A 22,131-nucleotide genomic window follows, 5' to 3' on the forward strand; every position below is an offset into this window, starting at 1 on the left:
GGCTGCTGTACTATAACTACTTAATGTCGACTGCTGGGCGCGTGTAACGTGCTTATGGGTATGATGACAATTATGATCCTTCCACGGTGATACCCAAACCGGGTTTGAAAGCAAATTTCATGTCGTTTTTGGGTAAACTTACTTTATGGAAAAATAATAATTGCCATCATTTTCTCTATCTAAAGGTAATGGACGTTCTGCACTGGTTAATAAAACTTGATCACGCGTATCGACAATTTGTACCGTAGCGTTAGTTGTCGTAGCGCCAGGCAGGTTTGTTTGTTTACCATCATCCGATGACCAAAATGGAACGTCATTGAGTTTAATTTGAGGTTGCGACCGTGCGTGTAATTGTATTTCTCCCGTTTGGGCCAGAGTCGCTAAACTATAGAGACTTTCACTGTGTGCTTTACTGCGACGACGCTTTTTGGAATTACTGCGCGGTAATACTGCAGCTACATCTGGTATTGTTTGATTGTCCTGGGAGGGGGGCGAAGTTGTGAGTATTGTGGTGGTAGAATTGGCAATTGTTGTTGGCTCAGGTTTCGCCAATGTAGCAGAGGCCCCCAAGCTGGCAGTGTTGATGTCACCGGCAACATTATCCTCTTCCGTATTATCACTAGTAATAACTAAACTACGACGTCTACACAAACGATTTGAGCCGAAATGAAACCAGCGCTGTTGCCTGCCGGCTGATGCCTCCGCGTGATTATCGCTTCGTAGAGGTTGCAATGTATTATCGGATGAGTCTTTTGGCTTGGAGATCGCCGATTTTTTGCGAATCTTTTTAGTCTGGTAACATAGATCGTCCTCTTGCGTATCATGATGACTTACGGTTGGCCCACGGAGCACTTCTAATTCCAAAGTATCCGGTCGCCTTTTATTTCCGAGGGGCATTTCATCAACACTTCCATGTAATTAAAATTTCTTCTTTTTTTTATTTTTTTTTTTTTGTTTTTATTTTTTTTTCAATTATTTTTATTGAATGTTTCGCTAAGGTATAACGAGAATTTCTCTAAAGATATTAAAGATATTTCCAAGATTTGATTATTTTATTAATTTATTTAGCTTTATCTATATAATTACATATAATAGAATTATCATTTAATTATATATAACATTATAATGTCGACGAATTCGTTCAATGGGATAGCTTTTCTAATTGTTTAGTCGACCGTTTAAAAAAAAAAAAAAACAAACCAAGAAAACGTACGAGCAAAAGTAAACACGAGCGCGCGTTATAGTTTGTTTGGTTGGCGGTTGATTTAATTAAACGCCATGACAATGAATTGTTTGTTGGCAATGATAGATATGCTGTCATTAAGAGAGATGCTTTATCATATTATTTAAGATAAGAGAAAAAGAATAGCAAAGAAATGAAAAAAAAAAAAAACCCTTGCATTTCTAGAAACACCGTCATGTCATCATCATCATCATCATCATCATCATCATCATCATCATCATTATCATCATCATCACCATCGTCACTATTTTATTATCATTTTATTTTTTCACTATTTCGCTCCTAATTAATTAAGAACTGAGGGATCGCATGCTCGCTCATGATTAATTGGACCGCTATTCGATGAAAACATGCCTATTATCTACATCTTGTGCATCATACTTTTATTAATGCATTTAATGCTACAATAACGCACCATATCTGAGATGGATGGTGGAGAGAGAGACGTTGTTTCTTCTCCCCATAATGTGTTGATAGTAAATTTTTCTTTCCATTTTCCATTGCCTTCATTTTTGCTTTAATTTTCTTCTTTTCTTCATTTTGATTTCATTTTATTTTTAATAAATGCTTTTCGGCAGTTCACTCGAAAAGTTCATTCATTTCATTGCATTTCATAAGAAATACTGGTCAAATGTGAATAACCGTTGTTGTCGCAATAGTAACCTCTTTGTTGAACTCTCTTGTACACGATATTGTTTCATGTGTTTTGTGTTGATAGACTTGACAATTTTTAATGAAAATTGATACACCTTGGCTAGTATCCAAGAACGATAGATAAACTTATGTGAAAAAAAAAGTACAATTTTTTCTATAAAATTTTTGGCATACGTAAAACTAAACAAGTAAAGAAATTATATTTGCCTTAAGGCATATCGTCTCATACCAATTTTGTATATATGTGGGCATGCTAGAGATGGATGCTTGCTTGTATCATTTTCGCACTTGCTTCCCAACTAGCTATGTCTATATAATATGTTTATAGATTTTCTATGGTTAGTGTCATTATAGGCATATCAGGCCCGAGGCTCACCTCGTAAATGTTTACGCCGAGTCTGCTACGAAATCTCATTTATCAATTATCTGTATATTATAAACCATCTAAGTTTTTAAAGAAAAGTTTCAACAACAACGTCATGCAAGGCAAGGCCGACCATTAAGGCAACCTATATATATATATATATATATATATATAAGGATGTTTGACGAAAATTCTTTTTTTTTTTTTTTTTAGGGCAGACAAGTTGAAGTTTCAATACGTTATGATGAAAGTTAATCAATCCATCATAGTACTTGCCCCCAACCGCAACATATTTTTCACACACACAATTTACAAATGTTGAAACACCACTACACAGCGATGTATTGTTTTGGCGAAAAATGTTGAAATTTGTTGCAAATTTTTCCCATAATAACAATAATAATGATTTTTCAAAATAAGGCGTTATAGGGGAGGTGATCGAAAAAACTGCACCGATCCAAATCATTGTCAATAGCATTCGCAGTCCTTCAGGCCAAAAAACACGTTAATATATCAAATTTCAAGAAAATATCTCGGGAATTGCGACCTGTAGGTTGAATTCACAAATACATGGGAAGACATCAAAAACGAGCAGACAAGACTTATTTTCTGGATATAATAATATGCTGGTATGGCGTATGTCCGCACAAACTGTACCACAAATGGTATAGGGCCTGATCACGGATGACAAACTAATCGAATGTTCAGACAAAGAACTCCCCATACACATACACACACACACACACACACACACACACACATTGAAACTTTTCTACTCGGAATAGTGCATTTGGGAAGAAGAAAAGGCAACAGACAGAATTTTCCAATGACAATGTTTTTTTTTAAAATATCGAATCGAATCATTGTTCGTCGCATCGAGACTAAACTATTTTTATACGCGTAATCAGAAAGCAGAGTATAGGCGTTGCGTTACAAAACTTGCATATATAATATAACAAGATGAGTCATGACCGTCATGTCATATTTGCATTCAGACCTATGTTAACTCATATTCTATTTTATGCATACTTTTCAGTAAACAAGAAGGAAAACTTTCTTCGTCTTGCGACGAATCTTGGATACCCATCGATTTGCTGTTTGAATTAACTTTCACATCAAGATCTGCTGTACACGGCAAGTAGTTGAAGCAAAAAAATTTAAAATTATTTTTTTTATTTTTTTTTTGAAATTGTTTAAGCGTTCTTAGCTGCTGTGGGCGATTGATTCACGATGCACTATGAAGGTTAATTAATGCGCAACGATTCAAAATACATAAAAGAAAAAAAAAAAAAAATGCAATTCCAATATTTTCGTTTATTTCCCAGGACCGACTATCAATCGTATTCTGAGCACATATCACAGAGAAGACGTCATGAGTTGTAGGGTGTTTTTTTTTTATTTATGGTTTGCGTGACTCAAGAAAAACCTCTTTATTTGTTTTAAATAAGTTTCCATTCCCAGACAGGTAGTTCGCTACTAGAGTTAGCTACAAAGTACTAATCCCGGATTATTGAATATATATTTTTGATGAGACTTTTAAGGAAGTTGTTGTCGATAAGCCCTCATCTTCCTTTAGATTGTTTGAAGCTATTATTGCAAATTGTATAGATTGGGCGCGACACATATATTGATTGGAGTTGGAAAGACTTTTTCTTTCTTGGGAACACTTGGAGGAAAGCCAAAAAAACATATATTTTCTTAAGGATGACATATGAATTTTGACTTGAAGCAGCAAATGTTATACGCATTGTAAGTAAAGTCCTGCTTCGCCTTCACTTCATTTCTTATTACCGATGGTGGACCCAATCTCTAAAATAAAATTTTATAATTTCCGTTTCTTGCTCTGCTTCAAGCAATGACTAATTTGACTTTCGATTTATTGTGTAATTTTTACGAAAATAATGTCTCTGTAATCTTTAGGCTAAAATGTCCTCAAATGTCCTCAAATGTCTGTAATGGCCATTTTGGTCCCTGGAGACATGAAGTGTAAATTGCGTGTGTGTGCGTGTGTGTGTGTGTGTGTGTGCTTGACTGCCGTATTTCCTCTATTAGTTAAGTAGAATTCCCATTCTAATATGTGCCATTCCCAACTAATTGTCTCGCGAGCAATTTCAGAAATTTAAGTGATGTCATTACTAACTCCTTATATTTGTTGGCGAAACACACATACGGCCGCAAAATGTATTCATCGCTAAAAGAATTCGCTCTTGTTTGCGATTAACTTTAATCTTAACACGGCTATTAACGAATCATACCACCATGTGACTCTGAGTCACTTATGAGAATCATGGAATTATTGAAAAATTTCATTCTTTTTGTTTATAGCTTGAATATTAATTTCTTTTTCGAGTTCGATTTATATTAAAAAACAAGCAAAAAAAAAAAAAACAAAAGAAGAAAAACTGTAGCAGGACACGGCCACGATACCATTAAAGACCCTATACCATACAGCATTTTATGGAGACAAGGCGGACAGACCGACGACTGATGAGCTTAGACCAAAGCAGAAAATGATTCTGATCGGTATAGTAAAAGGTGCGTCCGTACCAAACTTAAAATAACCATATACAAGAAGTGGTGGCGTACTTTCAAAAGATTGTTTGATGCAAAGGTTGCTTCAACTCGTACTTCGTAAAGAAATTATCAAATGCGATATTGCTGTTGTTATTGTTCTAAAATGCAAAATTCATCATGGCCTCTCTTCTATTGAGTCTGCCTCGTCCAGCCAATGGGATTCATTCCTGATTACGTGAGTATGAGTTAAGTCGTATTTTGTAAAAAGGATTGATTGTCATATCATGACTAACTCCATCCAAATTTACATAATTTTCTTTTTATTTTTATTGTGTTAATGTGTTTTATTGTTATTTATCAATATAAAGCAAAGTAAAAGAAACAACAAGAAATTTTTCTCGAGATGCAATATAAAATAATTGAAAAATTTGTACTCGAAACTTGAAGACGACACATCGTGATAAGATTAAATTATGTGTAAACGAAGCAACATATTTGATACATCATAACGGCACATGTAAGGTGATGGCGACAGATCGTCTAAAGCCACACCAATAGTTACAAAAACCCTTTTAACCTATAGCCCTATAGTGTGTATTGTAACTTATACGTTGTATTTTTTTGCAAACTAACCACGCCCATTTTTGTACAAGAGATTTAAGTGAAATACACACTAGACTTTGTATATAGTAAAGTATATATCAATATATGACTGGCCCATCTAATATACGGGCATAAGAAGAATAATTCCACTGAACCGCCTATAACCAATAAACTATTTTACAATTTGCAAATTTTAATGTAAAGTGAGTTTTATATATTGCCCGCAAGATTGAATATAACGTCTTTTACGTACTTTCCGTACTTTGGCCAACTAAAGCTCTCCCGAATTGAGTTAATTTTTCATAGAAATCAATCGAGTTAATGCAGTTTGTTTCTCTCTTTATATTTTAAGGTGAAAATGATTTCCATTCCCTTCAACTAATAGGACGGGATTTTTAAATGGCTCCAGCTCGAAGTCTCTATGCCAAATTTGAAATGAAAAGTCGCTCGCTATTTTTTGAATTTTTTTTGAAATTTTCAATTTTCTTCTATTGGATACCTTTAGTACTTTTAAGCGAATCGGTTGTAAGCACATCACACCTATTTACAAAGTTCATATATAAAGACCTGAGAAAATTAAATTTTCCATTTCATGGCTTAACGTTAATTACTCAAGAGTTTCGTTCAGCGGATGCTGAACGAATAGGCGGAGATCACTGAAGCAAGTCTGAAACCTATCTCGATAGAATATTAATATGCATTGCGTTATCTATAGCTTAACACTGGTAACAGTATTATGCCAGTAGTATGTCTTCGTCTCTGCCACTCCCACAGCTTTATTCTATTTTAGCTTACATGCTCACATCAAAGAACAATAGTCCACAAAATTTGTTATGAAAAAGAAGTAAAGATCGACACAGTTTGTTCGTAAAAAATTCTTTGTTTTTTTTTGAATTCTAAATCCCATATAATATATATTTATCACAGTTTCTTGTCGATGTAAATGCGCTCGCTCTAGGTGAGTTTAAAAGAGATATTATCCGATCAGCATTTTATTGAAACGGACGCTTACTTCGTTGCCTGCAAACTACGTAAATATGTGAACATGTTTAGGATCTACATGCGAACATGATAATGTCACGCCTTCTTACAGCTAAGGGGGTTGTGGAGTTAAATACCAAATATTCTTAAAAGAAATTTTACTTCACATCATTGTCATAGTATCGTAGGTTGGCAGCTCCTTGTGCTCGCGCCCTTTTTTTGTAAACATGCTTAACAGGAGTTAAATGAACGACCGACTGCTAAGCAGGGCGTTAAATCTACACCCGACTATTTAACAATGAGTAAACTCGTTATGTATAACACTAACTTTTCAGAAGTAAATCGTTTCTTTGTATATGTGCATATATAGGTTAATGTAATAAGCATCAAAAAGCAAACAAATTATTTTTGAAAAAGAAAGTAAAAGTAGTTAATTAATGATAGAAATCTATGTTAAATTATTCAATTACATGTGTATTAGTAAAAGTAATATCAAAAAAAAAAAAAAAAAATGGAGATACACTTAAATACACTTTTTAATTTATGTGTATAGCATAAACTGTAATTAAATTCATAAAATAAAAAATTAAATAATTTTTATAAAATTTTTTTTTTTTTAAACACTGCGTATGCAAGCAGCAAGCAAGCAAGTATCTGGATTTATTATTGAAAACTGAACGAAAATTTATGGCTATTAAAAGGAATTTTATTGATTTTCCATTAAATTGTATAATAATCAACAGTTATTGTTTTTGTTGTTGTTGTTGTTATTATTATTATTATTATTATTATTATTATTATTGTTGTAATTGTCGTTGTTGTTGCTGCTGTTGCTGGCAACTAAACCGATTGTTATATATGATGACATTTTAAAGCATTTGCGTAACTGACGTAACTAAAAATTTCATATAAATAAACATCCACCCACATCTATTTACTTTTTATGAATATGATGTTCATGTACATACATACAAACATGAAGTATATTTTATCTTATGTATGTGTGCGCATATGCTTAGGAACGCTGCCCACGATAAACGCTCAAATCAGATATTACATGTACGATTTATGTCCCATACAGCTCCGAGGACTGGGCTGCAATTGAAGTTTATGTCTGTGTAGAATGAATCTAGAAACTAGACAATGAATAGCAAATATCAACATATATCAATTAGCGCTACGAAGCGATATTCAATTACATATATAATGGCGTCGCAACATGGTGTAGAACAGCGACTTGAGTCTGTTCCTCACCCTTCTACCTGATAACAAAATTATGATAGAGATAGTAAGAGAGATTCTTATCATTATTGGCAGATTACAGAAGTTTACATGCTTATTATGCACATGCCATCTTAAGCTTCAATACTCTGCACGCGATACGACGGCTAAGTGCCGAATAAAATCGAGAAGAGTCATTAAGAGTCATTGAGAGAGACGCGCCATCTATTCCATTTTAAAACCGCTTATGCTTATTATTCTATATACTACATGTATGTAGTGTTAAAAAGATCTTGAAAACATACACGCACATCTTAACATAAGAGCTATTAGCATATTTATGAATGAGCCTGGACCACCTGCACCACTCTTGGTCCCTTAGCTCATTTATTTAGTTAATATACGTAGACGTTTCTTTAATATGAAAACAGAGGCAGATAGCAAAGTGCTATCAGAACTTGTTACAATCTGTTACGGATACACTTTCGCACAGCACATCACATAATCTGATGCACCGCATGAATGCATGCGCATGAGCCGAAGCTCGACTTTATGATTTCGAAATTTATTTGTCTTATTCAATATATTTACTCTTACGTACATTCGGTAATGTTGAACGCTACATAAGTATTGTTAAACTCAATACTGTTTAGGTGATTCACGCATAACTTCCTTTTTAGCGCGTGTTATTTTTTGTTGCTACCACTTTAGTAAAATACGTCGATCTCCTTTTCTTCCTTCATTTTTCTCAATAATGAATAGCTTATCGCTTTTGCGGCAATAACTTCATTGGCAAAATGCCTGCATTACACAGCTAACAACGTTGACGACTTTCAGAATTTTTGATAAGACGAAATCAGATTAACTATGCATGCAAAGTATTTCAAAAACTTTCATAGTTCGTAACCTTACTAAGTGGAAGTCATACATCATTTGAGTAGTAAAGGCGTTCCGATTGGGTACATTAAGCAACTCGCATCAGGCCTGAGTCTTGTTGTTAAATTAAGCAACGAGCAGAAGAAGGCGTATCTATCTAATGATGATAATAACTTGCTTCTCAGCATGACATTCATTGATTCTATCTAAATGCATCGAAAGTTGTTTATGACCCTATCTAGTATTAATTTTTTTTTTATTTTTTTTTTTAGAAATTATCATATAAACTTGTATATGGGAGGGACTTAATAAAATGATTCCATTTCATCCAAATTCGTTTATCATGCGAAAACAATATTTTTCATCAATTTATTTATTTATTAATTTATTTTTTTGTTTTTTTGGGGGGGGGGGGATATATTAAAGATTACAAATTCTTTTCATGTAATGACATTTTTTTTTCAAGCCCCGAAAAGTTAAATAACAAAAATTTGTGAGATCTTTGCGAAAGTTTCACATTCAAACAAACTATCCTTCATGTCGTATAATGTAAATGAATGATGCTTCTTCATGTTTTGCGAAACTGTTTTAACCCCTGCTTTTTTTTTTTTTTCTTTAAAACTACTTATCGTAAATATTGCGAAATTGTGTCTATTTTCCAAAAAGCAAGCGAAGACATTATAGTGAGCCGCGGCCCACCATTAAATGGCCTATCTACATCAGTCTACAATTATTCGTATATTAATTATTCGAAATAGAGCGTTACATGGGAAGCGCTGGAAAAAGTGATCTGATCTGATCTGATCCGATCCGATCCGATTCGAAACATTTTCAATAGCGCTTGTCCTTGAACTAACACACTTCTGTGTACCAAATTTCAAAATTAAAATTTCTCAAATATTGCGGCCTGTAGAATGAATACAAGGAAACCGGACGAACAGACGGACAAACAAGCTCAAATCGGTGGGTCAATCTCATCATCATTCTGGGTGTTGCATTCATCCGCACAAACTTAATTTTATGGCACTCTTGTACCACAACAAGTGGTGTACGACGTAATACAATTTTTTCTCTTCAATTTTCCCTTCTTATGAACTTTATTAATTCTTGATCACTTTTAAATTGTCAATAATAATGTCATTTTTAACAATGAATTATTAATTTAGTTTTTTTTTTTTTTAGTGGTGACTTTTCTCATATTTCCAATTTATGATGCGATCATTTGTATTATGCTTGATATATACACGCGCGTCATCGGTTGATTTTAATTACGCATGGTATGAGAGATTTTTAAAAATAAATTGCTAAGATAACTGATTAAATAATATTCAAAATATAACTTCTCCTCAGCTGGAATCAATGACACTTGCCCGTAACTTAACCTAAAACTTGCATGACATATAAATTCGTCGAAATTAATAAAAAAAGGGAAGGTGATTGGGCTAAGTCTTCTTCTTTTTTTACAGAGGAAAGAAAAACTTTAATAATGACGAACTTAATAAACTTGTTCTTCGAAGACGCGCATTTATGCAAAAAACAATAACAAAAAAAACAATGCAACGTTTCCTGAATAGGATAGTCACGACCCATAAAGAATTGAGTTTGTCTATGCAAATAAGGAGCAAATTTGTTCCTCTGAGCGAAAGGCGATCTTTTGACCATGAGACTTCAAATCCAAGCTATCCATCCGACGTAAATAAAGCAGAATAACAAAAAAAAAAAAACGCATCAATCTTAGGAGAGTGAATTACTTACTGACGTCTTTTTTTCTTAGTAAAATTGAACGTGTATTATAAGGAGAAAATGACATAAAGTGTTGTTATTGAAACTAATGCGTTGTGCTAAGCATTAGTTCGTCTATCTTTCGAGCAGAACAGAAAGGTCTTCTGAGGCTATCTATCCAAACGGCCCATATTTTAGTTACCGGCAAAAAATTGAAGGTCCGCCTCGAAGAGGCAATAAATCATCGATTGAAAACCGTGTTAGTCAGGGAAGGGAAGCGATAGGACATTCTAATGCAGTGCTGCATTTTCTGACCTTGTCTTATCGTATAAGACTGAATACGCATGCGTGTCTTCATGATGCAATATCATTGATATCATTGACTACGTAGGTATTTTTCCTCTTTATCGGCTTAATTACAGCAGTTTTTGCTAATGCTTCCGCAAATAGTTTCATTTGGTTCAAAAAAATCATACGTTATGGTAACACATCCGTGATTTAGCAGCAATGTGTCTCGAAATAGGTAGAAAAGTCTTTTGCACAGCTTCTAACTTGGCCTATAATATGCCGTGAAACTAAAGGGCAATATGCTGAGGTGGAAAAAGTAAAGTTTCATGCAATACTTTGCCCTTGAACTAAATACGGCCACTAGCGGGAAATTATAACAATTTCTTGTACCATGTTCCAATACAAGATCACAAGCCAGTCATAAAAAGGTTTTTATAACCTACCTACGTATACTTTATAAATTATAAAAAACAAAAACTCCAACATATACTTAATATTCGCAAAATGTTTTACTACAATGTTACCGTGAAACGTTTTGGCTAAACTGAATATTGACAGTTTGGCAGGAAATGAATATTAAAATCAAGCGTTAACTGCTACAGAAAGTAGATCAGAAGAAATGTGTTACCATTTATTAGATACCATTTTATGACCGTGAAGATAACGCCTCTAAATAGCACATGGGATTTGATCTGAGAGCCATTATGCACTGATCAGAAAGCAATACTTTTGTTCGAATAGTTCATCAGCTACGAACACTAGTGTTAATGCCTTAGAATATTATGTAGAAAAAAAAACAAAAAAAAAACAAAAAAAAAAGAAGAAAAAAATCCATTAACCTTAATTTGATACCGTGCTCAAGAGCTTGAATGAACTTAACAACTTTGTACGATATTCATATTGTTTATGGATTATAAATTTGCATTTGAATTTGCATTCATGCAAAATTCATTTGTTCATTCATTCATTCATTCATTCATTCACTCAATCAAAAGTTTGTCCGTCAAGATCATTTAAGACGCTAGCCATGCCGGCTATGCCAATGAAAGAAAGCTTGTTTGAGCTTGATTACAGGAAGAAAGTGGTTGAGTTACCTGACCAACCCCATACGAAATCTGTGATATTTACTTTTACGTATGTAGCAAACAGCATAATAAAATTATTATTATTATTATTATTATTATTGTCTTTTTATAGGAGACGTAATAAAAATAATATATATGTAACCATTAAATTTGAATTTCTCTTCAAGTATCAAAATTATCTAGAGAAGAAGATTCTCTTCGCAATAAATTGCGATTATATGGCATATTATGGCGTAAATAATATGCCTTTTAGGGGTTGTTTTACAAAAATTTTTACTGACCATGTTATCATTTTCAGTTTTGGCAGCATTACGAATAAATAGAAAACTTATTTATTGATTAGATATATATCGCATGAACGCATATGTGCACGTTTTTGCAAGTCATGATGAAGGTCTACTTATTCAACAATGATTAAAAGCCCTTACTGTCAAGGGTGTTTCTTGCTGATGGTCTATTTTCTCTCCTTTTTTTTCTTTTTTTTTTTTTTTTCTTTGCTTGTCTTCTTCCAATTTACTTTTAATATAAAATAAACGAATCAAATGAAAAAAAAAACAAACAAACAAACAAACAAAAACCATAGAAATATTGTAAAAATGTTAAAACATTATCAATAGTCTAGACTTTAGACAAGTAAAATGATGTTAACGTGAACGTATAGCATAGCATAGCATGGCATAGCATGGCATAGCATGGCATAGCATAGCATTGCATAGCATAGCATAGCATAGTATAAACCCTAGTTTTTTCCGGGGTAAAAATATAACGTATAACAATAACAACAATATATGACAAACATATACGCGACCGATATTGTATTGGATTGTTTGTTTGCATCAAGGGTTCTATTTGAACTTCCGTTCTTTCATATATTCCTACTTTTCTACGCTATTCTATGCAAGGGGGTTTAATTGTTTTTGTTTTATTTTGTTTTCATAGTGCTTAGTGCTTAGTGCTCTTTGCCTTATTTTGGGGTGTCTGTTTGGCCGTTAATGCCTTTTACATAAATGGCTTTTGGCTTTTCCTGGTTTATTTTCGCAATAGCCTTACGATTCGAATTTTCATTCTTACAAATCATGCGCTACTAAGAAATCGTATATACATACATACATACATATATATATATATATATATATATATATATATATATTAACATTTACATAGGCACTGACATGCTTATATGCATTTAATTTAACCATATACGTGTGTACGCAGGCATTTTATTGGCAAACATTCACTTCAGCCAATCCAACTGTTTATTACCAGTTTTTTTTTTTTTTTTTTTTTTTTTTTTTTTTTTTTTAAATTATTTTATTTTATTTATTTATTTTTGTTTTTTTTATTTTTTATTTTTATTTTTTTTTTTTGTGGCACAATCAGCTTATTGCGGTGTCTGTAAGCCACAATACCTACTCGGTGTCGTTGTATGATATGAGCCACGCCACTTGTACAAAGTGGTCAGATACTTATTTATGATATATGCACGTACATACGTACAGGCATATGTAACAATGTGTATACGGTTTTTTTTTTTTTTTTTTTTTTTTTTTTTTTTTTTAATTTTTTTGTATTGTTAATACACGCCAAAAGCGTTTCTTTATTTAGTTTTGTTTGCATTATATATATGTGACGTCACATTGTTTTATTTATTTATATTTCTATTTAGCGAAAAATTATCTGTGAGTACTCTTGCACTCAAGCAGTCCCGCAAGGTATTGTTTTTAAATGACATTGTTAAATAAATGAGAAATTTATGTTTAACTCGGTTTATTTATTTATTTTTTTTTTTTTTTCTTTCTTAAATAAGCATTTCAGACCAATGTCATATACGTTATAAGTGACATGGAAATAAAGTACAGAAGAAGAAGAAGAAGTTGGAAAAGCTACGTATGTAAATAACTCCACCGCCAACCCATAAGTGATTGCTTGTTAAAATAACTGCTTTCAACTTTAGAGCTTCAACACATCAACTACCGGTCACAAACAAATTGACTCATTTCACCTTCTTCTGCTTATATAACTCCTTTAAAACCGCTTGTCGTGCAAAGTATATTAAGTTTGCGCGGCCATATGTAACACGCAGGTAGGACTATAAACAATAGACCCACCTTTTATTATATACAGATCGACTAAGCTTGTCTGTCCATCTCTCCATCTTAAGTCTGCCCCTATATTTTTGCGCTCTGCTTACAGGTCGCAAATTTTTGAGAAGTTAATTAAGTGTGATGCATTTGGATCACGTCTTGTGACATTTTGGGTGTCTTCCGATATGAGAGCCTTCGTGAACTTTATGCGTTTACATAAAAATATATATAATAATGAATAATTTTGGGTATATTATTAATTAAATGAAGTGCTGTAGAGTATGTAATGATCGGCCTTGCTTGCTTATTGAACTCTTTTAATCACAAGTTCAATTTTCACTTATCAAAAAGTATTGCTTAAAACAATTTTAATTTTGCAAAATAAAAGATGGACTAGGAAATGGAAATGGTTTTGAAATCAGATTGATGGCTCTTTGTGACGAGGGTGTCAAATTATATAACGATAAATTTGTCGGGTTAGAGATCCGTATTTAACTTAGCAAACGACTTAAATTATTACCAACAAGTTAAGTACGTTGTTACGTTCATTATATGCATTACATCCTTAGGGTGAGGATTCTCTCTCTAACTTTTCATGAACGCTTCTATTATTGATATAATAATGACGATTCATTATAACAATAAAATTCGAGAATAATAACAATTTATTGTAACAACAACAGCAACAGCAACAGCAGCAACAACATAAAACAGTTTAAAACGTGCTCGCTCATATATTAGCTCTGAGCTTATCTGTTTCCGCTTTGCTTTATATTTATTATGGAATGAGCGCACACCTTAATATTTTAGAATTCGTAGCTTCTAATAATAATTTTATAATAAATGAAACCGCAATGAAACCGATAATGACGAAAAATTGTGCTCTGGCTATAAAAATCGTTTTTTTTTTTTTTTTTTTTTTTTTTTTGCTTTTTACGATCCTTCTGCCTTCTTTACCTACCGTTATTATAACATACGCTACTTATGGTAATGATATATTCAATTTGTGCAGATATATGCGATACCGAGAAGAGAGACCTTGAAATACATTCAATTTTTATTACATCAGTCGATCTGAAATATTTTTTTCTGAACTAATTTAAACCTCGTCTGTCCGCTTGGTCGCGCACACTTGCGTTTGTCCTAGAAGGCGAATTTTTCAAAAGAAATTTGATAAAATTGCGTATAAACGAACACTATTAAAATTTAATTGGATCGGACCATTTTTGCGTCTACAAGCCATATAATGCGCCCTTACCTTGCGATTGTCACTTACAGGAAACAATGTTGCGCTTTTCATTAAGCGCTCAATAATAATAAATGGGCGTGGTAAATGAATTTGCAAAATTTCGATGTGTTCAGACTCCTCTGTGAATTCCTTCTACAGATAACTCGCAAAACAGGTCAATTCTCTTCTCGTACTAAGGTTCCTAGGAAAAGCAAGATTTTACGAGGCTAAACTTTACAACTTCTGACCTTTTCTGACGAGAATAAATGATGCGTTGCACTAGGCAAAGCGTTGTCGAATATTTAATAATCGGCCTCGCCCCATAATTATGTTTTTGCTTTTCAATTAATTGCAGCATATTGATTGTATAGATTATAATTATTGTTTTTTATTAAACCATATATATATATATATATATATATATATATATATATACAGATGTGCGCGTGTATAGGAGAATAATGGTTAAAAGGATCAAGAAAGTCTACTTATGGGAAATTGCATGAATGTGATGAAAGTGAGTGAAACCGACACACGCATAAGATTCATAAGGATTTTTAAGTTTGTTACCCTAAAGTAAATGAATTTTAACGTGTTACAGGGTAGGCAACTTTCAGCAAAATGAACAATGCAAGCGAAGGTTACACGAACAAGTAAGAAAGTAAGGAAATAATAAAAGTAATGAGAAACGGAAAAAAAGATATTTTGTTAATTTTTATTTTGCATATCAGTTGTATAATCGGACACATTTTTATGTCACAAACTATATACATACATATATAAAAAATTTTATTTTAATTTCTTTCATAGACCGGAACGTAAAATAAAATGTTTTTTCTTTACACGCATTTACGCATTTACGCAGTGAATTAATGTGCGTGTATATGTGTCCTAAGTTCAAGATTCATAATATATTCTATGGATTGCAAGTTATATAGACGGATGCGTGGGCACCGCCCTCAGCGGGAGAAATTACACTAAACAATAGTTTTCCCGAACAACTGCACTTACTTTGTTTGTGGTTTTGTTTTCGCAGCGGATAATAAACACCCCCTAAAGAATTCGGATTAGTATTTCGTTTTGCTTTAGCCCATAGCTTTAGCAATAAACGCTCAGATCGTACTAGTATTTCCAAATGGTCTCATTATGTTAAGCATTGTAGTATAGAAATCGCCAGGCAGGGGAAAAAGGCATCATCTGCCTATGCCTCATGAGCAATCATACAAAGAGATCACTTCCTCTACACTCCCTGGAGCACGACTGTTTAGAGATATACCCACAAGACATGATTAGTACAATTCTTAAATTCAAAGAGATCTTGGAAAACTGAACGAGCAAAAGCAGAGAACATCTGATGATGCTTAATCGATTCTGAGGCAGTTTATTACTAAATAGGACGAGTTATCGAACAATCGGCTAACTGTTAAAAACGTTTGTTGTACGTTGTCATCCTCCTAGTCTGCCATCACCGAGAGTCGGGCAAACCAAAATGATATTCAGAAATAATGATATGTTCCTGAATAGTGAGAATATCGCAAATCCATGAAATCCATCTTCCAGAAGTGTTTGATAAATATTTTTAATGTTGTCAATGTGAAGATTGCCATTGGGAAGCGCTCAAGTTCACATTTCTTCAAGATTGCGATTCAAATCGTACAGTAAATATGCGACTCGAAAAGATCGCTTAGCTGAGTTCGGAACCTTTCTATTCGCTACATGTAGCATCCTACTTGCACTAGAATTTGGAAAGTCATACCTTAAAAAAAAAAAAATAAACTCATAGACACAAACGGTGTAGAAACACAGATTAGCGTCCATCATGTTTCACACGTGATATAGTTTCGGGCGCAACTTATTAGAAACTTTTTTGATTTATTTCTTATATATAGATATAAACATATTCAAATACTTATATTAAATTCTTTTCTACCCACTGTACTCTTCGAAATGCCTATGAAAAATCGGATCATATTGACCCTTAATCTTAATGAAATCGACATAGTCGTACAAACGCACGGACAAGTAAACTTTGTTACAAAAATTCCGTGAGGAGAAGCTAAAGGTAAATCGTTCAGGCTCAATTACGGAGCGAACATGCATTTGACGAAAGCTAGGGTAATAGTTTGTCGGAGTTATCTTCACAGAATTGAAAGCTGTAGAGGAACACGTGAAAAAATGGCCATAATTTTCCGAGACTGTTTTATTTTCTTCGTCGTTGTAGGCGGGTATGGCACACCTACATAGGTGTGGCGCTTGGCGAAACGTGGCCGATGGCCATCAACGAAAAATGTAATTAATTCCACCTCTCTGTTTTGAACTGTGTGATCGTGAGAGTTACAGCCAGAGATAACGGACGGACTATCGCATGGAACCTTTATTGCGACGGAGGACTCCGACAATGGGTATAAAAAATTTCCAAAAATTATGCAAAAAACATTAATAAAATATACATGCGCGCAATAGTCATCGTACGTGATGAAAAAATAATGCTACGATATTAACTTTTGAGATTTTTTTTATTCAACTTGAATGGAAAGATGGGTAATTAATGCATTTGAACCTTGTTTTTTTTTTGGCTTATGTTTCTCTGCTTTTCTAATTTAACCTCTCTTTGCGATCTTTCACTGTAATCTCCGAACTCAAATAGCCCCTACAGCAGCATTCTGCTTCTTTTTGTATTTCGTACTCCGTGAGGGTTGCCAAAGGGCATTTATTCAGAACAGTAGCATTTCGTTATGCTCGGCTATTTATCTAGTTTAGTTGACTATAAAAGTTTAATTTCAACTTTCGACTTCACTTACATCTTCTACACCTAAGTGCTCTGATCGATATTTACTTTGAATATAACTTCTTTTAATCGATGCACGTTTCTGCGTATTTATGCTTTCAAGTAAAATAATTCCACTCCAATGATGCATTATTAGTTGCTTTGCTTATATTAAAACGCATTTGATCTGATCCGAACAACAGCGATCTATATTTCATTGGGTTTTATTCGGCAAAAGTTTTTCCTTTGATCGAATTCTGAATATTAATAGTAATAAGACTTCAACTTGGACGATTTTTAATAAAAAGATAAAATACGGTTAACGAATATATTCGTTCGCCCTTATTTATCCACCGATACAAACGATTGCATTTTTTTTTGTTTTTTCTCAGGATAACAAAAATATAGTGACAATTCATCATCATCGAAGGCATCAGGAGTACAATGTCAAGCACACACAAAAGTTGATGATGAGTGAGCTTCAAAACATGTTTCTTCGTAGGAAGACTGACTATATTGAATATTGTTGAAAATATGTTGTGTCTTCTGAGAACCTATTGATGATTCAATTAATTAATAATCATATTCACTAGCAACTTCTTCGAAGTCAGGTCTTAAGGAGTCTTAGAGTTACTGTCCAATGGTTAACTAGTTTTACAATCACGCTCTTCAAAACCCCTCGTGTCAAAGAAGAAACTTCTATTCGATACGTACGAGGAATTGCGAAGTTCGCTAATATATAATATTTAACAGCTGACCTACCTACTACTTGCCACCTTATATTTTTTATATAATTGCTGAAGAAGAAAAATGAAGAAAGCGAAAAGATTGAGTGAAGCATATAAGAGAATCGCAATGACCTTGGAATGAATAAAGATCGCGCTTCTTTCCTCCATTTTCTTAGAGAGCATCTTATTATTTTAATTTACACAGAAAGTTTGCGTTTTCAAACCGATATTTTTTATAGGGTAATATTATGAAAAGACTACCAGGCAACGCAGTCTATGGATTGAATTTCTCCATTCTGGATTTATATCTTTTGCGAAAAAATCTCAAAGTCGATTTAGCGAATTTGCAAACCTATGTAGAAACAATTTTCGATTAAATTTGCTACCATTTGGAGGGTCAGGCAATGAGCAATCGAGTATGTTTGAAATAAAAAAATCGTAATAAAGTTGATTATAATCAATGTTGAAGTTCTGTCCTTTCAGTTGATCGATGGTAATCTTTACACTCACTTTCGCAAGTAGCACGCTCTCCACATAGAGAGCGAGTATCTTTTGCATGTTTAACCAAGTAAGGTGTTATCAGGAAAGTTGTGTTACGAAGAAGTGTTCGCTCACCCTTGGGCCAAAACATGTCAGTGAACCAAATTTCAGAAACACAAAGTAGACAGGCAGACCAACGGACGAATCAGTTTCTCTCTTGGGTCTATCTCACGTCATTCTTGGTATTGCAATGTACTCTGATCTACTTTTGTACCACAAGTGGTAAAGTTTTGATGTTCAAAATTTATATGAGCCTCAATGTGGTCCGATTACGGTTAGCAGCCTCTGCTGCCAATTCTAATTAATATGAAATATGTTTAGCGGATGTGGATATAAAATAGACAAAGACAAAAAGTTTGACAGACAGATAGATCGAGAAGCGCACAGACAAATCGTTAGGTAGATCGATAAACCAACAAACTAACGACTATCGAATGGAAAAATCAGTAGACGGGATAGACCGACAAATCGATAGAGCCGATTGCTTTTAAGGCTATATGCACTTGAAGTTAAAATTTCAAAGTTTGGTTGATGTTCTGACAAATAGGTCCGATAGTTGATACGGCAGAATAAATGAAAATGTATTAACAAAAATAAATTGAAAGAAAAATCAAATAAATAATAATGTAATGATGATACAATAAAATAAATTATGGTCGAGGTAAATTCTTATTTGCCAGTTATAAAGCAATCAGTTGGAGGAGAAGTGTAATCAGTTGTAAAAACTTTTTTAGAAGTTTGCTTGTTAATTTATTTAATCAACTCAAAGTGCTTTTATAGCAAAAGTTCAGAGTATATTGAATTCGTCATTAGGTTGGTAATATCGGGAGACATGTTTCAAAGAAACAATTCGCAGACTTGATCAACATAAGATTTTTAAACGATTTAGCCCTACAAGCGTGTGCGCACCTTCCTATCGTCAAGTTTTGGAAAGCCCTGTATATTGCAAAAGTTGAGAAACAATGAGCTCAAACTTGAGACGAACTTGATTCTCCTGAAAAGAGTTTCTTCATTGTCTCTCCACGTTTCCACAATATGCGACCAAGTAGCTGCAGTTTTCTAATTCGAACTCTTTAACCTTTCAAAACCCACTGTGATCGTCCCCTGCTATTATTTTAAATTTAAAAATGTTTCTCACCATAGTTACGAAAAGAAGACGTGTTCCGATCGTCTCACATGGCTTGGAAAATAAAAACTTCTACTGTTTGCTAAAATACGCGCACGCCTATAGTCCCGTACTGCTGCATATCGGTAGTGCTCTGTTAATTTATTAACAGAACTATACTAACTAATTTGGAGACCTATGTTCGGGCCACAGCAGAATTGCACTAAACTCTCTTCCATAATAATGAGTAATGGAAAGTTGGAAAACATATTCAAACAAAGATATACGAAAACTTCAGTTGTTTCGTATCGCAGAACATAATTTATATGAGTGTTAACAACAAAAGTTGTTTACTTCCCCGTATCCAAGGTTTAGCAATTCTTTTTTATCGTTTTCTCTCTCTCTCTCTCTCTCTCTCTCTCTCTCTCTCTCTCTTTCTCAATCTTGTAGAATAACAACTATTTCCTATTATGTCGAAATACTTTATATATTCAATTAAAGTTTAAAAAAAAAAAAAAAAAAAAAAAAAAAACCAATAAAAAATCCACACCGTAGAATATTTATTGTATAGTAAGTTTGTCTTTCTCTTTGTAGATTTTGGAAATTCACGTCATAAAGCATGTGTTTGCCTTTTTTTTAATAGCTTGATATTCCGGACCGATTTGATCACTTACAGGATCACTACAGGATGAGAAAGAACCAAACCAAATAATTGACTCGATCACTCGATTCCGCAAAAGTGGAAAATTGCGTTCATCTGATCGAATTTTTTAATATCAATATGCTGAAAAGAGAAGACTTCTTATATCGTCTGTAGAAGAATAGCTTGTTTTCTTTTTTTTTTTTTCGTACATCTGCAACGTCTGCAGGTTGAACATAGATATAGAAAACGAACAGTCGTACAGACAATCATCTTGAATCGAATCACAAAGTGATTTTGAATCGATCGATATAATAAAAGGCAAGATCTTTCAAAAATCCCTCTGGGTGTTGCACACATACGCAAAAATTGAATATATTCGTGTATAAAAAGTATTGTAGATGGGAAGTGTAAAAGTGACGAGGTCAAGTTTATCCTCCCCGAACACATTTTGAAACTGTAACCGTACTATTTAATGGGGCAGGCATTCGGACAGATAGACGGACATTTCGAATACCATTTCGCTATCCGTTTGCACTAAGAACATATGTTTTCAGATCTTCAATTCGTACGTCTCTGCACAACAACAAGCACAAAATACTGCTTACGGCAGTTTATATGGTTGCATATGTTCTCCTCTTCTCTTTTCCCACTTATTTGTTTATTTATGCCAAATTTAGTTTTAAAAAGTGTTACGTCCGCACTTTTCAATATTAAAAATTTCATATATAAATACATTATTAAATCGGTTGTTAGTATTTCATTTAAAAAATAAATAAATAAATGGATTAATGGACGAATGAATGGATGAAAGATATTTGGCATCGCAGTTGTGTCTCAAGTCGAACGTAGCTAGCTGTCTTAGTTATTCGCAAATTCGCTTTCGCTAATGACTCCATTACAAGTCAGAATAATAAAAAAATTCCCATTAAATAGAATACATAAAAAAAAAAAAAAAAAAAAAAAAAAAAAAATTACTACTACAAACTAACAATTACTGTTAAATGAGTCATATTTCTATACTTGCATTTTAATAGGGTTTACCGCAAAAGGTTTTATATTTTTTTTTTTTTTTTTTTTTTTTTTTTTTTTGTAGTTATAAGAAAAAAGAAAAATGTTAATATAATTTTGTTTTATCTAATTAATAAGCACATTTATATTTTGCTAAATTTAATTAATTCGCTTTGCGTTTCGTTGATATAATGATGAAAATCGAAGGTTTTTTTTTTCTATTTTTTTTTTTTAAGCAATATATTAGGTCGAATTTTTGATACATATTTTAGAAAACTGTCTTTTTTTCAATTATTTTTCGTTTTTATCCGACCGATGGTTCATTAAATCCGGGGTCATTAGAGATAAGAAGAAAACCGTAGAAATGCTAGAATATTATCGAAGATACTATTATATCAGTCCAAAACGATATGCACGAAGAGTCTGTTATGAATTGTTAAAAAAAAAAAAAAAAAAAAAAAAAAAAAAAAAAAAAAA

General features: G+C 33.2%; 2 protein-coding genes across 4 annotated transcripts in view; both read right to left on the bottom strand.

The window, feature by feature from the left end:
- The window catches only part of LOC119642976 (phospholipid-transporting ATPase ID), a 70,667-nt gene that overhangs the window by 26,493 nt on the left and 22,043 nt on the right, over window positions 1-22,131 (bottom strand). The window lies entirely within an intron of this gene.
- LOC119642994 overlaps window positions 32-22,131 on the bottom strand; it is a 24,014-nt gene continuing 1,914 nt past the window's right edge. For all 3 annotated transcript variants that reach the window (XM_038042356.1, XM_038042348.1, XM_038042338.1), the window contains exon 2: window positions 32-1,015. In XM_038042356.1, the coding sequence (XP_037898284.1) occupies window positions 139-897 (759 nt within the window). In that variant the 5' untranslated portion in view covers window positions 898-1,015 and the 3' untranslated portion in view covers window positions 32-138. The remainder of the gene's footprint in view (window positions 1,016-22,131) is intronic.

This window comes from Glossina fuscipes, unplaced genomic scaffold (genome assembly GCF_014805625.2).
Source record: "Glossina fuscipes isolate IAEA_lab_2018 unplaced genomic scaffold, Yale_Gfus_2 0, whole genome shotgun sequence".
Taxonomy (NCBI): domain Eukaryota; kingdom Metazoa; phylum Arthropoda; class Insecta; order Diptera; family Glossinidae; genus Glossina; species Glossina fuscipes.